The sequence below is a fragment of the Kogia breviceps genome, chromosome 6, assembly GCF_026419965.1.
Source record: "Kogia breviceps isolate mKogBre1 chromosome 6, mKogBre1 haplotype 1, whole genome shotgun sequence".
Taxonomy (NCBI): Eukaryota; Metazoa; Chordata; class Mammalia; order Artiodactyla; family Physeteridae; genus Kogia; species Kogia breviceps.
The window spans coordinates 16,673,127-16,690,652 of record NC_081315.1 but is presented as its reverse complement, the minus strand read 5'-3'; the positions used below and the strand labels follow the sequence as shown (position 1 = coordinate 16,690,652).

The 17,526-nt window shown below is 33.9% G+C and overlaps 1 protein-coding gene across 9 annotated transcripts in view; it reads left to right on the top strand.

Moving 5' to 3' along the window:
* Window positions 1-17,526, top strand: part of STPG2 (sperm tail PG-rich repeat containing 2) — a 574,187-nt gene that overhangs the window by 125,418 nt on the left and 431,243 nt on the right. For all 9 annotated transcript variants that reach the window (XR_010841185.1, XM_067036902.1, XM_067036895.1 and 6 more), the window contains exon 10: window positions 15,574-15,666. Coding sequence is in view for 8 of the 9 variants with exons in the window: in XM_067036902.1 (XP_066893003.1) it covers window positions 15,574-15,666 (93 nt within the window). In the remaining variant the exon portion in view is untranslated. The remainder of the gene's footprint in view (window positions 1-15,573; window positions 15,667-17,526) is intronic.

Below are 17,526 nucleotides of genomic sequence, written 5' to 3'. Positions count from 1 at the left end.
ATCAAAATTTCAATGGCATTTTTCACAGAAATAGAAAAAAATTCTAAAATGTATATGGAACCATAAAAGATCTCAAATAGCCAAAGCAATCTTGAGCAAAAAGAACAGGAGGCCTCACACTACCTGATTTTAAAATACCCTACAAAGCTATAGTAATAAAAACAGTTTTGTACTGGCATAAAAACAGACATATAGACCATTGGAACAGAATAGAGAGCCTCAGAAATACATCCATATATTTTCTTCTAAGAACACTCGATGAAGAAAAGACAGTCTCTTTAATAAACTGTGCTGGGAAAACTGGATATCCACATGCAGAAGAATGAAACTGGACTTTTATCACAGACCATATAAAAAAAATCAAGCCAATATTAATTAGACTTAAATGTAAGACCTGAAACTGTAAAACGATTAGAAGAAAACACAGGGAAAAAGCTTTTTGACACTTATCTAGACAATAATTTCTTTACATAGGACCCCAAAAGCACAACCAACAAAAGCAAAAATAAACAAATTGGATTGCATCAAACTATAATAAAAAGCTTCTGTACAGTAGAGGAAACAATCAACAGAGTGAATGGGAAAAGAATATTTACAAACCATGCATATGATAAGGCGTTACTATCCAAAATATATAAGAAACTCAAACAGCTCAATAGCAAGAAAACTAATAGTTTGATTTTAAAATGGACAAAGGATGTGAATGGATATTTCTTAAAAGAAGACATACAAATGGCCAACAGGTATATGAGAAAATGCTCAACATCACTAATCAACAGGGAAATGCAAATAAAAATCACAATGCCATATCATCTCACATCTGTTAGAATGGGCATTCTCAGACAAGAGATAAGTGTTGGTGAGGATATGGAGAAAAGGAAACCCTTGTGCACTGTTGGTGGGAATGTAAATTGGTACAGCCATTGTGGAAAACAGTATGGAGATTCCTCAAAAAATTAAAAATGAACTACCATATGATCCAGCAATCTGACTTGTGATTATATATCTAAAGGAAATGAAGTCAGTATATTGAAGAGATATCTGCTATTCCATGTTCATTGCAGCACTATTCACAATGGCTGAGATGTGAATCAATGTATGTATCTATAGAAAGATGAATGGATAACGAAGATGTGGGGTGTGTGTGTGTACACACACACACACACACACACACACACACACACACACACCACACAGGGGAATACTATTCAGCCTTAAAAAAGAAGGAAATCCTGCCATTTGCAACAGCAGGGATGAAGAACACCTGAATAACATTATGCTAAATCAAATAATGAAATAAGGCAAACGCAGAAAGACAAATACTGCATGATTTCATTTATATATGGAATCTAAAAAAATAGAACTCATAGAAGCAGAGTGGAATGATGGTTGTCAAGGGCTGAGGGGTGAAGGAAAGGGGGAGATGTTGGTCAAAGGATACAAAGTTTCAGTGCAGGATGAATAAGTTCTGGAGATCTACTGTATAGCATGGTGACTATAGTTAATAATACTGCATTGTATACTTGAAATTTGCTAAGAGAGTATATCTAAAATTTTCACTACACACATGAATTAAAACTATCATCAAGCTGAGGAAAAATAATGCAAATTCAGCTATATGATTGGAAGCAATATCTCTCTAAAACACGTCATGTCATGGTACTGCCTTTTAATAAGGTCCTTTTGCCTAAAATTCTGTGCCTTCTATCAGGTATAGGAAGAAATTTAAGTCTAAGAACAATGTCCTTTTCATAATCTGTTGTCTACCTAGTTTTCTAAACTCCTGTCTTACCATTGCCATAATTTCCCTTCACTCCAAGCTCAAAAATGCCTTTAAGATAACACAAAATTAATGAACACATGCTAACTGCTTTGTTAATAAAAACTTGACTGACAACAATTATTTTTAAAATAAATACAATACCCTTTATGGTGTCTGTCTAGCTCTCTAGCCTCATTTTTCACTGCTGCCATAATTTCCCTTAATTTTTGCTTCTCACTCCCTTACCTTTACCTTCACTTAAAGTTCCTTAAATATAACATGATATATCATGTCATTGTGCAATTATTCTCATGCATTGGGAGGACAGAAGACTCAGCATTCCTTGTCCCTTTAAGTGGTAAGGCTCATTAATGATGCTTCTGCAGATTTATCTATAGAAACCTTGTTACAGCTTTTACTTCCTCTAAAGAACCTAGTTGGACTCCCTTCTCAGCTCTCGCCAAGGTATAGGCCAACCCAGGGTCTGATTTGAGGGCCTCATTAAACCAATCAATGCAAGCTTTGGGCCCTTACTGGGAATTCCTTGTTCTTCAGGAATAATTTCAATCCCTCAGATTTCCGTCATGAATGAGCTTCAAAGGGTTACCTGTACATGCAGTTTCAGGGTAGGCCCATGCTGAGGCAGTTAGTGTAGTATGCATGCAAACCAGGATATTTAAGGGCATCAGAGACTTGTTATTTGCTTAAATCTTGGGTGGCTGAACACCACTTGTTCCTCTAAGAAGTTGGAAGATGCCCACTTCTTGGGGGTTGCATAACTAAGTAACATGCCAGAGTCTTGTGTGTTATTAGAATTAATGTCACAAATTGCTTTACCAACTAAGAATGGCTATGAACACCTCCCATAGAATTGAGGAACATCTATCAGTCTGTCAATCTTGTCCATGCCAGGGCCAAATCAGGTCTCCTGTGCTGAGTCAAATTAAGCACTGTGTGTAACATTTTTCAAAACATTACATTATTAATTAATATGGAGCCCCCTTTTTCAGTCCCCCCAAATTTCTTCACTGCCCTTTCAGCCTCCATTAACAAATTGTTATCCTCAAAGATTTGCTAAAATCTCTCTCATGATATGGGGCGGAATATATGTCTAGTTCTCCTAGAAATTTCCTATTCATTCTTTAAAAAATTTTTTAATTTTATATTGGAATATAATTGCTTAACAATATTGTGTTAGTTTCAGGTGTACAACAAAGTGATTCAGTTATACATATACATGTATCTATTCTTTTTCAAATTCTTTTTCCACTTAGGTTGTTACACAGTATTGAGTAGAGTTCCCTGTGCTGTACAGTAGGATCTTGATGGTTATCCATTTTAAATAAAGCAGTATGTACATTGCTTCCCCAGGAGTGGGGTTGCAGGATCATATGGTAGTTCTATGTTTAGTTGTTTAAGGAACCTCCATATTGTTCTCCATAGTGGCTGTACCAATTTACATTCCCATCAACAGTGTAGGAGGGTTCCCTTCTCTCCACACCCTCTCCAGCATTTATTGTTTGTGGATTTTTTGATGATAGCCATTCTGACTGGTGTAAGGTGATATCTCATTGTCGTTTTGATTTGTATTTCTCTAATAATTAATAGTGTTGAACATCATTTCATGTGCCTCTTGGCCATCTGTATGTCTTCTTTGGAGAAATGTCTATTTAGGTCTTCTGCCCATTTTTTGATTGGGTCATTTGTTCTCATGATTTTCAGCCTCATGAGCTGTTTGTAAATTTTGGAGACTAATCCCTTGTCAGTCACATCACTGGCAAATATTTTCTCCCATTCTGTGGGTTGTCTTTTCATTTTGTTTATGGTTTCCTTTGCTGTGCAAAAGCTTTTGAGTTTTATTAGGTTCCATTTTTAAATTTTTGTTTTTATTTCCATTACTCTGGGAGATGGATTGAAAAAGATATTGCTGCAACTTATGTCACAGAGTGTTTTGCCTGTGTTTACCTCTAAGAGTTTTATAGTGTCCGGTCTCACATTTAGGTCTTTACTCCATTTTGAGCTTATTTTTGTGTATGGTGTTAAGGAGTGTTCTAATTTCATTTTTTTACATGTAGCTGTCCAGTTTTCCCAGCACCATTTATTGAAGAGATTGTCTTTCCACCATTGTATAGTCTTGCCTCCTTTGTTGTAGATTAATTGACCATAGGTACGTGGGTTTATTTCTGGGCTTTCTATCCTGTTCCATTGATCTATATTTCTATTTTTGTGTCAGTACTGTACTGTTTTGATGACTATATCTTTGTAGTATAGTCTAAAATCAGGGAGCCTGATTCTTCCAGCTCCATTTTTCTTTCTCAAGATTGCTTTGGCTATTTGGGGTCCTTTGTGTCTCCATACAAATTTTAAGATTTTTTTGTTCTAGTTCTGTGAAGAATGACATTGCTAATTTGGTAGGGGTTGCACTGAATCTGTAGATTGCCATGGGTTGTATAGTCATTTTGACAATATTGATTCTTCCAGTCCAAGAACATGGTATATCATTTTATCAGTTTGTGTCATCTTCAATTTCTGTCATCAGCATCTTATAGGTTTTGGAGGACAGGTCTTTCGCCTCCTTAGGTAAATTTTTTCCTAGGTATTTTATTCCTTTTGATGGGATGGCAAATGGGATTGTTGTTTGAATTTCCCTTTCTGATCTTTTGTTGTTAGTGTATAGAACTACAACAGATTTCTGTGTATTACTTTTGTAACCCACAACTTTACCAAATTCACTGATGAGCTCTAGTAGTTTTCTGGTAGTGTCTTTAGGATTTTCTATGTATAGTATCTTGTCATCTGCAAACAGTGACAGTTTAACTTATTTTCCAATTTGGATTCCTTTTATTTCTTTTTCTTCTCTGATTGCCATGACTTTTATTCTTCAATTTGTTGATGTGCTGTATCACACTGATTGATTTGAGGATATTGAAAAATCCTTGCACCCATGGAATAAATGCCACTTGATCATGGTGTATGACCCTTTTAATGTATTGTTGGATTTGGATTGCTAGTATTTTGTGAGAATTTTTGCATCTATGTTCATCAGTGATATTGACGTATAATTTTCTTTTACTGTGGTATCTTTGGTTTTCGTATCACAGTGATGGTGGCCTCATAGAATGAGTTTGGGAGTGTTCCTCCCTCTGCTATATTTTGGAAGAATCTGAGGATAGGTGTTAGCTCTTCTCTAAATATTTGATAGAATTTGCCTGTGAAGCCATTTGGTCCTGGGCTTTTGTTTGTTGGAGGATTATTAATCACAGTGTCAATTTCAGTGCTTGTGATTGGTCTTTTTATATTTTCTATTTCCTCCTGGTTCAGCCTTGGGAGATTGTACCTTCCTAAGAATTTGTCCATTTCTTCCAGGTTGTCCATTTTATTGGCATATGGTTACTTGTCGTAGTCTCTTATGAGCCTTTGTATTTCTCTGGTGTCAGTTGTTACTTCTCCCTTTTCTTATCTAATTTTGTTGATTTGAGTCTTCTTCCATTTTTCTTGTTGAGTCTGGCTAATGGTTTATCAATTTTGTTTATCTTTTCAAAGAACCAGGTTTTAGTTTCATTGATATTTGTTATTGCTTTCTTTGTCTCTATTTCATTCTTTTCTCATCTTTATGATTTCTTTTGTTCTACTAACTTTAGGTTTTGTTTCTTCTTATTTCTCTAGCTGCTTTAGGTATAAGGTTAGGTTATTTGAGATTTTTCTTATTTCCTGAGGTAAGATTGTATTGCTATAAATTTCCCTCTTAAAACTGCTTTTGCTGCATTCCATAGGTTTTGGATCATTGTGTTTTCATTTTCATTTGTCTCCAGGTAGTTTTAATTTTCTCTTTGATTTCTTTGATCCATTTCTTCAAATGGATCAAATTTTCTCTTTGATCCATTTGTTATTTAGTATCATATTGTTTAGCCTCCACATGTTCATTTTACTTACAGTTTTTTTCTCGTAGTTAATTCTAATCTCATAGTGTTGTGGTCAGAAAAGATGCTTGATATGATTTCAATTTTCTTAAGTTTACTGAGGCTGCTTTTGTGGCCCAGCATGTGGTCAGTCCTGGAGAATGTTCCATGTTCACCTGAGAAGCATGTGTATTCTGCTGTTTTTGGAAGCAGTGCTCTATAAATATCAATTAAGTCCATCTGGTCTAATCTGTTATTTAAGGCATGTGTTTCCTTATTGATTTTCTGTCTGTATGATCTGTCCATTGATGAAAGTGGGGTGTTAAAATCCCCCACTGTTATTGTGTTACTGTTGATTTCTCCTTTTATGGCTGTTAGTATTTGCCTTGTATATTGAGATGCTCCTATTTTGGGTGCATATATATTTACAATTTTTATATCTTCTTGGATTGATCCCTTGATCATTATGTAATGTCCTTCTTTGTCTCTTATAACAGTCTTTATTTTAAAGTCTATTTTGTCTGAATGAGTATTGCTACTTCAGCTTTCTTTTGATTTCCATTTGTATGGAATACCAGAATATCTCTTCCATCCCCTCACTTTCAGTATGTATGTGTCCTTAGGTCTGAACTGAGTCTCTTGTAGACAGCATATATATGGGTCTTTTTTTTTTTTAAATCCATTCAGCCCATCTTTGTCATTTAGTTGAAGCATTTAATCCATTTACATTTAAGGTAATTATTGATATGTATGTTCCTACTGCAAATTTCTTAATTATTTTGGGTTTGTTTTTGTAGGTCTTCTTTCTTCCCTTCTTCTTCTGTTCTCTTTTCTTGTGGTTTGATGGCCATCTTTAGGGCTGTGTTAGGGTTCCTTTTTCTTTTGTGTGTGTGTGTGTCTATTATAGTTTTTGGGTTTGCTGTTCCCATGTGGTTTTGGTATAGCAGTCTATGTATACACAAGTTTGTTTTAAGCTGCTGGTCTCTTTCCCACCTAGAGGAGTTCCTTTAGTGTTTGTTGCAAAGCTGGTCTGCTGGCTCTGAATTCTCTTAACTTTTGCTTGTCTGTAAAGCTCTTGATTTCTCCATCAAAGTTGAATGAGAGCTTTGCTTGGTAGAGTATTCTTTGTTGTAGGTTCTTCCCTTTCATCACTTTAAATATATCATGGCACTCCCTTCTGACCTGCAGAGTTTCTGATGAGAAATTAGCTGAAATCTTATGGGAGTTCCCTTGTATGTTATTTTTCCCTTGTTGCTTTTAATATTTTCTCTTTGTCTTTAACTTTTGTTAATTTGATTACTATGTGTCTCAGCATGTTCCTCCTTGGGTTTATCCTGCCTGGGACTCTCTGCACTTCCTGTACTTGGGTGACTGTTTTCTTTCCCATATTAGGGAAGTTTTTCAGCTATTATCTCTTCAAATATTTTCTCAGGTCCTTTCTCTCTTCTCCTTCTGGGACCCTTATAATGCTAATGTTGGTGCATTTAATATTGTCCCAGAGGTCTCTTAGACTGTTTTCATTTCTTTTCATACTTTTTTCTTTATTCTGTTCTGTGACAGTGATTTCCACCACTTTATCTTCCAGGTTACTTGTCCACTTTTCTACCTCAGTTATTCTGCTATTTATTGCTTGTAGTGTATTTTTCATTTCATTTATTGTACTGTTCATCTCTATTTGTTTGTTCTTTAGTTCTTCTAGGTCTTTGTTAAACATTTCTTGCATCTTCTTGATCCTTGCCTCCATTCTTTTTACAAGATCCTGAATCGTCTTCCCTATCATTATTCTGAATTATTTTTTCTGGAAGATTGCCTATCTCTAATTCACTTACTTGTTTTTCTTGGGTTTTATCTTGTTATTTCATCTGGGACATATTCCTCTGCCATTTCATTTTGTCTAACTTTCTGTCATTGTGGTTTCCATTACGTAGGCTGCATGATTGTAGTCTTCTTGCTTCTGCTTCTACCCTTAGATAGATGGGCTATCTAAGAGCCTTGTGCAAGCTTCCTGATGGGAGGGACTGGTTTTGGGTAGATCTGGATCTTTCCCCTCTGGTGGGCAGGGCCATGCTCAGTAAAAATTTAATCTGCTTATCTGATGGGTGGGGCTGTGTTCCCTCTCTTTTGGTTGTTTGGCCTGAGGCAACTCAGCACTTGAGCCTACAGACTGTTTTCTGGGGCTGATTGTGCCCTCTGGGAGTGCTCACACCAGAGTACTTCCCAGAACTGCTGCTGCCATTGTCTTTGTCCCCGCAGTGAGCCACGGCCCCCACCCCCACCCACCTCTGCAGGAGACTCTCCAATACTAGCAGGTAGGTCTGGCCCAGTCTCAGGGGGTCACTGCTTTTTTCCCCTGGGTCCTGGTGAACACAGGACTTTTTGTGTGCTCTCCAAGAGTGGAGTTTCTGTTTCCCCCAGTCCTGTGGAAGTCCCACAGTCAAATCCTGTTTGCCTTCCAAGCCAGATTCTCTGGGGACTCCTCTTCCCATTGCTGGACCCCCAGGCTGGGAAGCCTGACATGGGGCTCAGGACTTTCACTCTTGTGGGAGAACTTCTGTGGTATAATTGTTTTCCGTTTGTGAGTTGTCAACCCAGCGAGTATGGGATTTTATTTTATTGTGATTGCATCCCTCCTACCATCTCGTTGTGACTTCTTCTTCGTCTTTGGCTGTAGGGTATCTTTTGTGGTAGGTTCTAGGCCCTATTCATTCTCCATATATTGTTCATATGTCACCCTTCTTGGAAATCTTTTATTAATCACATTTTCTCCCTGCTTCCACCCCACTGTCCCTGCCTCTTTGATGTCACTGTATTTTGCATATCCTCAGATTTCAGTTTAGTGTAATTAATTACTATATTTTGGTTTAGTATTGTTTTAAGGTACACAGTACAATTTTAAGATGAGAACAAATGGCAACAGCAATGAAAACAAAAGAAACTAGAAAAAAAGTATGATTAACAATTTTAAGGTAGGAATTGTTTTGTAACTAATTTGACATTTGATTTCCTGAATTACTGACACATTAACTCTTTTATGTTTCATTATATGTCAACTTTGTATTTATGGGATTAATTTTTATATTTTTGGACATTAATTTTTTTCAGGTTTCTAATTTTTATTGAAACTTATTTTTTTCAGAGATTTGTTTCCTAGGTAAACATTCCTAAAGAAGTTTGTTTTCTATGTTAAAATCTGTTTTTATTCTTCTTCCTTATTAAGAGAGAATTCTCTGGAGTTGTTTTATATTTCTGCCCATCTTTGTTTATGACTGTCTTTTCAAGGATGATTGTATAGCACATAGCTTTGGAAGATAGAGATAGTGTCTTCCTCTCAAGCAGAGGGCAGGCATGCTTACTGCTGATTATGAAAGGTTCAGGTTCCCTAAGCTCACAGGTTTTCTTCTGAAGCAAAGCCCATTGCTTTGTACAAGTATCGATTTTGCTCCATCTGCCTTGCCTTCATTAGGATTGAGGGCAAGGAGGACAGAAGCAAGCATGCTGATGCTCATGCTCTGTATTATTGTATGAGGAATAAGGTCCTTTTTTTCTGTCTCAGAAATCTCATGTCTTTTGCCAGCATCAGAGAAACTGTGGCAGGTTAACTTGTTAGCTTGAGGTAGATAAAAAATCTCAGACTCTTCATAGTTCTTACATCTATATATCCTTAACTTGTAGACATTTTTTAAAAAAATATTTTTTGCTCCCAGAGGCCCCAGAATTACATATGATAGCCTCCCCAAAATAGCACTCTGGTTTCTGTCACTTTAATTTGTTTTCTGTTAAATTCATCAGTTTATTATTGAGATGCAAACGTAAGAACAAGTTTAACATGTCCATACACACTCTAAAACATCTTCATTTTTCTAGATTGCTAGATTTTCTAAATTGCTAGATTTAATTTTTGAGTATTCTTTTTCTGTCATTAACCTTTGGCATATGCTTTATCTTTAACTTTTATAGTGTGATATCTATCTGTCCATCTGTCATGCAGTAGAAAACACATGTTAAAATTTACTATCTTAACCATGTTTAAGTGTTGATATAAGTATATTTAAAATGCATAATGAATGTTAGTAGTTTTTAGAATACTTGTATGTTTTTTAAATGTACCAGGAGTTCATTCTGAGTAACATTATATTTAGATAAAACAAATTATTAAAATTATATTTCAAGAAAAAATTTTAAAAAGCCCTCATTATAAATAGTCTTTATTCTCTATTGCAGATATTGAGACAGTATAGCACAGTGATTATGAGCATGATCTCTGGTGGCAGAGTTTGTGAGAATATTTTCTTGCTTTGTCTCTGACCTTGTGAAATTTATTTGAACTCTTTATGCCTTACTATATAGAGATCATAATAGAACATACCTCAAAACATATTATGAATACTGAATGAATTAGTACATGTAAAATAATTTAAATAGCTTCTGGCACATGGTAAGGACTCAGTAAGTCTTGTTATTATTATTGACAATTAAAAACTACTCATAGGTATAACTCAGACACTAGTAGTTTACATAAAATTTGAGAAACTATAATCAAGAGTGAAAGGTACACCCTAAAAACATATGAGTTTTAAAAATCCAGTCTGGTAAACTTTGTGTTTAACAGTAGTGTTAATCCATTTATAGTTAATGTGATTACTGATATATTTGTGCGTATATGAACCATATTATTTCATATATTCTATCAGACCACTTGTTTCAGCATTTTTTCTTACCTCACCTTCTTTTTTGAATTAATCAAATACTTTATATTTTTCCATTTCATCTACCTCTATTACATTTTCCTTATGCATTGTTTTACTATTCTTTTAGTAGTTACCATAAAAATTATAATATACATCCTTTACTTTTTGCAGTCCAATTAAAAGGATTACTTTTACCACTTTCCCAATAATGCTAACTTAGAACATTTTAGCTCTGTTTTGCTATCTCCTATTTTTGTTTAATTATTGTCATATATTTTAAGTTTCCTTATATTTAAACTCTTTGAATATTATTGTTTCGTATAGTCAATATTTCTTCACACATTTAACCTTTCTGTTGTGCTTCATTTCTTTCTGCATTTCCATATGGAATCATTTTTCCTCTGCCTGAAAAAATCCCTGTGTCAGTTTTTATTTGGGGGACAAAGATTTCTATGTTGGTAGTTATTTTTTTTCAGCACTTTAGACATGTTATTCCATTGCTTTAGGCCTTATGTGATTTCTATTGAGAAGTAAGTTGTCATACTTATTGTTTCTCTTTTGAAAGCAATTATTATTATGATTTTTGTATGATCTTTGTATTTTATGTGTCAAGAGTGTGGTTTTCTTTTTTTAATTAATTTTTATTCATTCAACATTGCTTTACAATGTTGCGTTAGTTTCTGCTTTACAGCAAAGTGAATCAGCTATACGTATACAGATATCCCCTCTTTTTTCGATTTCCTTCCCATTTAGGTCATCATAGAGCACTGAGTAAAGTTCCCTGTGCTATACAGTATGTTCTTAGTTATCTGTTTTATACATAGTAGTGTATATGTGTCAATCCCAATCTCCTAATTCACCCCACCCCCCCTTTCCCCACTTGGTGTCCATATGTTTGTTCTCTGTGTCTCTATTTCTGCTTTGCAAATAAGTTCATGTGTACCATTTTTCTAGCTTCCACATATAAGCAATATTATACAATATTTATTTTTCTCTTTCTGACTTACTTCACTCCGTATGACAGTCTCTAGGTGCATCCATGTCCCTGCAAATGGCACAATTTTGTTCCTTTTCATGGCTGTAGTATATATGTACTACACCTTCTTTATCCATTCCTCTGTTGATAGACATTTAGGTTGCTTCCATGTCCTGGCTATTGTAAATAGTGCTGCAATGAACATTGGGGTGCATGTATATTTTTAAATTTTGGTTTTCTCTGGGTATATGCCCAGGAGTAGGATTGCTGGGTGATATGGTATGTTTACTTGCTTGAGGTTTGCAGAGGCTTTGAATCTCTGGATTGATGTCTTTCATCAATTTTAAACAATTCTTGACTATTATATGTTCATATATTTCTTCTGTTACATTCTTTCCTGCTTGTCTTTCTGGGATACTAATAAATAAGTATGTTACACCTATGCCCCATACCCCCAGCATGTCTTATAAGCCCTCTGTATTATGCCTCCTTTTTCTCTTTGTGCTTCAGTTAGGTGTTTTCTACAGAGCTATCTTTCAATTAACAAAATTTTTTTTTCAACTGTTTCAAATGCTATTATATCATTCTATTGAGTTCTTAATTTCAGATATTCTGTTTTTCAGTTCTAGAGTGGCTATTTCATTATTTCTTATGATTTCACTTCTCAGGCGGACGTCTCCATGATTTAAAGCATTTTTTTCAAATATTTTCCCCCTATGTTTTCTTTTTCTTTTAAAGTTAAAAATTGATTATCTATATATTTCTCTGCAGAGAGAGTAAGACATAAGTTATACATGAGCAAAAATTAGTAAGAGAAAACAATATAAAATATAGAAAGTCAACAAAGCTAAAAAGTGGTTCTTGGAAATTTCTAGTACATTTTATAACTCCTTGGCATAACTGATCAAGGAACAATGAAAGAAGGCACAGACTTCTAATATCAAGAATAAAAAAGGGTCGACAATACATGTCATACAGATATTATCAACACAAAATAATATAAATGTATGACATTTATTTTGAACATTTGATGTAATAGAACAGAAAAATAGAAAAAACGAATTGTACAATATCTATAGTTAGCCTTCTCCCATAGAAAATCTAGGGTTAGATGACTTGCTTTAAGAATTCTACCCACCAATTAAGGAAGAATTTTTGAATCTTAAAGGAATTGTTTTTGAATTGAATTGAATTGTTTTGAATTGAATATTTCAGCAGGAATATTTCCCAACTCAGATTATGATGCTAGCAAAATTCTATTTCTCAAATCTGACAAATATATTTGAATAAATGGAAAAAAAATCCTGTTCCGTCTCTTTTACAAACATGGATACAAAATCCTAAATAAAATATTGCCAACATTAATCAGTGGTATGTGGAAAGGGAAAAATCACTATCAGCTTGTATTTATTGCAAGAACACATGGTCAGTTTAACATTTAAATATATGACAAAAAAGTTTACTATATTAATATTTGGTTCTTCCTCCCAATGTTGGGACATGCTTATTCATCCCGTCTTTTAAAATAGTTGTCGTAAATTTACATTTCCATATTTCATTTTGAATTTCACAATCAAAATACTTTTGCTTGTCTTGTTAAAAATCTCAGAGTCATATAACTGTCCTGATCAATTCTTTCTTGAAAACTATTTCAGTTGCAACAAATATAGGAAAGAAACTGTTAATTTTTCATCTCATTTATATTTTTTGAGTAATATAAAACCAACAATCCACTCACAGTTTTAGTGGGCATAAACTCCCAGCCAGAGGTTACATTTCGCAAAAGTCTTTGAAGCTGTATGTGGCAATTTGACTCTCTTTTGGCTATTCAAAGATGAGTAGAAGTGATGTGTGCAACATTCTGCTCACACTATTTTAAAAATAAAGTTTATTTCCCTTCACTTTTTCTTTTGCCCTTCTTACAGGCTAGAGCAATGATTGCTATGGCCATAGTGTCAAAGCTGACCATGTTGATGAGGACAATACCAAGGGTAGGGAGAGGGAGTAGGAAAGCAACAAGATAGAATAAACCTAGTTTCTTTCACGACATTGTAGATCTGAGCAGCCTGCTCACCCTATGTTTTCTTGAACAAATTAATCATAGTTATTCTACAGTTCTGTCTGCTAACTCCAATATCTGGATCACCTATGGGTCTGTTGTTATTTTCTGTGATTTTTTTCTCTTGATATTTGATCATGCATGTCTGTCTTTTAGCATGTCCCATAATTTTTAACAGAGTGCTAGATATTGTATATAATACAGAGACTTTAATGGTGTTATCTTCTGCTAGAGAGATTTCATACTTTTTTCTGCAAAGCAGGTAGAAGTCAAAGGAGATTGCCTTAATTTAATCATGGCTGTGGCTATTACAGTTTTTCTAGGGCTTAGTTTACCTCTTTTTTGTTCATTTTTATAGAGTATTGTTCTCTGGGGCTTTCAACTGTGAGCCTGACATGTTTAACCATCCTCACCCCCGTGTTCTGAACTGTAATCTTTAATGACTGTGTTTCAGAGTTTTAACTTAGAGTTTTAGTGTCACCTTGCTCCTCACCCCTTTGCAAACATCTTGATAGGGAAACAGACCATGTATTTTGAGGCTCCTCAAATCTGCAGTTTTGTTATGTGGCCCAACAAGACCACAACAAGCTATTTTCCAGCTCCTTAATGGCAACCCTCTGCCAGGTCTAAACCCAGGTTCTTTCTCTGTTGCCTGTTTATCAGCAAATGTCCCAGGAAAAAAGCATCTGCAGATTGATTGCCAAACTTTCAGAGGTTCTATCCTCTTCAGAATCTTAGCCCCCCTTGTCTGTACTGGCAGTTCATAGAGTTGGAAGCATTCATAGCCCTATGAAGACTTTAAAAATAGAATTTTGTTGTATTTTATCTGGATTTATAACAAATAAATCATATTTATAACAAAGAAAAAATTCTGGATTTTATTTTGTTATATTTTATATGGATTTATTTGGTTAAAATGTGGTCTTACTCAAACTACTCATTCCCTCTAAAGCCAAAGTCATTTCTTGAGCTTGTTAATTTCTACTCCTAAACAGTAAAAATTGCAAAATGCTTTTGAACTTATTTCATAATTTCTAATACCACATACATAATAATAATAAAATTATTATGAAAATAAATTATTTTTCAGCTTCAATAAATTTAAAAATCACATGAAGTAATAATGATGGCTCAGATGCTCTATATTTGAAGGATTTCACACTTCTACATGATGTGAAACCATGATTTTTCTGCTTGTGAAAGTGATAGAATCTACCTATTTTCTTTTGAGTGGCTATGTAGCAATAAAACATGAGGAAAAGAGGAGAAGCACCAACTTCAGCATTTAGGGTAGTGAAGCATATAGTTTCAAAGATACAGTGTGTGAGAGATGAATTTTTTAGTAGATCAAAGTTCCTGAAAAAAAAGAACAAAGAAAGAAATACCTAGCTATTCTTCTAGGTGTTAAATCCTGGAGTATTAAATATGAATATCAAATTCTGAAATAAAAACAGTGAAGTGTATAAAAATGGGAAAATAAATCCTCATCCTTTTTGTATATACAAAGAATGTTACTGCTGGTTATATGGTTTAAATTATTAAATGAATACAAATGGCTAAATTGTATAATAAATCAGAAGGAGTATAATATCACAAGGATTAACTAATTGCTAATTAAATTTTTAGATTATCAGCTTCCTCTAGCCTATTAATTTGCATCTTCACTGCATATAAGGAATTTGATGTTTAAGAGAGTGTGGATCATTTTGCTTAGAAAATTTATTAATTCAGGATTGCCACATAATCAATTTAAATAGTTATTGTTAATATATTTCAATTTCATGTATTAATAATTAGTTATTAACAAATAATACTGTATAATTGACCAAATATCTTATATATTTTTGATATTACAGCCTGCTAGTTATGAATCAGGACAAGAATTGGTTCTGAATTTGACATTAGAGTATAGCTAATAACTTGCCCCTAATATGTTAAATAATGTACGCAGATCCATCTTACTTTCGTAGATGTTCATGTAATCAACCCTTTTCCCATTTTAATATCTCATTGATTTAACGTCTTTTACTATATTCCATTTAAAAGTTTTTAAAAATACATGTATATCTCTATTTAGTGACAGAGCCATATTAATGACCTTATTGCAAATTTATTAATCATGACCTTTGTATTGATAAAAATAAAATAAGTGATATACTTCTTTCAAAATTTTTGTTTTGAATTCACAGGTCCGTGGAATTTCTGAGGAACTACCTAACTTGACTAACCGATATGCTGCTTTCTCGTCAAGAACAGAAAGAACTACTAAAGTATCAGATATGGTAAGAAGGCTTTTCTATGACCAGATGTATTTGTAATCTAGGAATCATGGAGGAGACTGAATAACATAAACATTATATTAGGACCTGAGAGAGGTACCTGGTAGCCTGCTGTAATATCTTCAGCTAGTATGCTACTTCCATATTTTTAAAGTTCAATGAAATTCTTGAAGCTAAGCGGAAGTCTAGCATTTCTCTGTGAGAAAAATATTATGTAGAACATCTCCTTAAGGGTCAGAGAGCATTCATTAGGCCATATAGACAAACTCAACTTGTGTTGTATATGAAGTGGAAGGTTTGTTTACTTTAGGTTCAACTCAGTTTCCTCATAAGTGCAAATATTTTCCCTTTTCAGTTTGAATCTATCTTGAGACTTAAGACTTTTCAGTGACATTTTTTATCCCTGTTAATCTGTATTTTAAATTGTGTTGATAAGAATTTTGCTACCTCAATTTCCATTTTTTATAAATAACTAATATTGAATAAATTGAAATAACTAAAGCATGTGAAATTTAAAACTGTGTACTTAACTTTTTCATTCAGATTAAACTTATTAAAAGATCAAAGTGAAATTTAAAGCTAAAAGGTTAGACTTATGTGTACAGGTATTGTTAAAATAAATTTTTATAGAAATTGGACTGTTATTATAAGATATTATTAGTAACAAATGACCAAAACAGGATCATTAACCAGGTTGTGAAATGTAGCCAGTCAACCGATAAGCAGAATTGCTGAACTAAAATTCTACTTAGGTACACAATGCCAAGAGTTCATTTACAGTGTTTTCAATGGTGAAGTAAATGGTACAAGATTAGAAAGAACTCATGTAAATGAAGTACAAATGCAGTGCTAGTTAAGTTAATACAGCTGTGAATGTCTAGGAAATCATAGGAATTTGATTAATTTGATGAGAGTCATTAAGGAAGGGACTTATTTTTTTTTCTGAGACTAATTGACTGAATCTGAGAGATGGAGTCAAAATTAGCATCAGGTTCTAGGAGACTTTTTGTAGCTATAAGTTCAAAAGACAGTTTAGAATCATCTAGCAGTGTCATGACATTTAAGAGAGTCTCATAATTGTTAAATAAGTGTGTTGTTTTAGTAGATTATTTATTAATCTTGAGGAATTTTAGGAGTGTGTTGTGTTTCTCAAGTGAATCATTGTTATACACACCTTTGGATCCATGGTGAAGTATGTCATAAGTAATTTATTACTAATATAACGCTTTTTAGCTTAGGAATATTTAGAATGGATTTGTGGTTATTTCTCTTGTAATATAGTAGCTACTAGGAAAAAACAATGCAAATTTCTGAAGGTACCCATAGGAATGCGCATGTATCCGTTACACTTTATGTTTGTAGTGAAAAAAGATGATAGAGATGTATTCTAAAGGAAGATGAGTTGCCTACCAATTGTTTTTACCTAACTTACATTTTCCTCTTTTATCTTTGTCTCTCACTGCATCTGGAAATTCCTTTTTATTATTTATTTATTTATTTATTTATTATAATTTTTATTGGGCTATAGTTGATTTACAATGTTGTGTTAGTTTCAGGTGTACAGAAAAGTGAGTCTGTTATACATATAGGTATATCCACTCTTTTTTAGTTTCTTTTCCCATATAGGCCATTACAGAGTATTGAGTAGAGTTCCCTGTGCTATACAGTAGGTTCTTATTAGTTATCTATTTTATATATAGTAGTGTATATGTGTCAATCCCAATCTTCCAATTTGTCCCTCCCCCCGCCGCATACCCTCTGGTAACCATAAGTTTATTTTTTACATCTGTAACTCTGTTTCTGCTTTGTAGATAAGTTCATTTGTAGCCTTTTTTAAGATTCCACATATAAGCAATATCATAT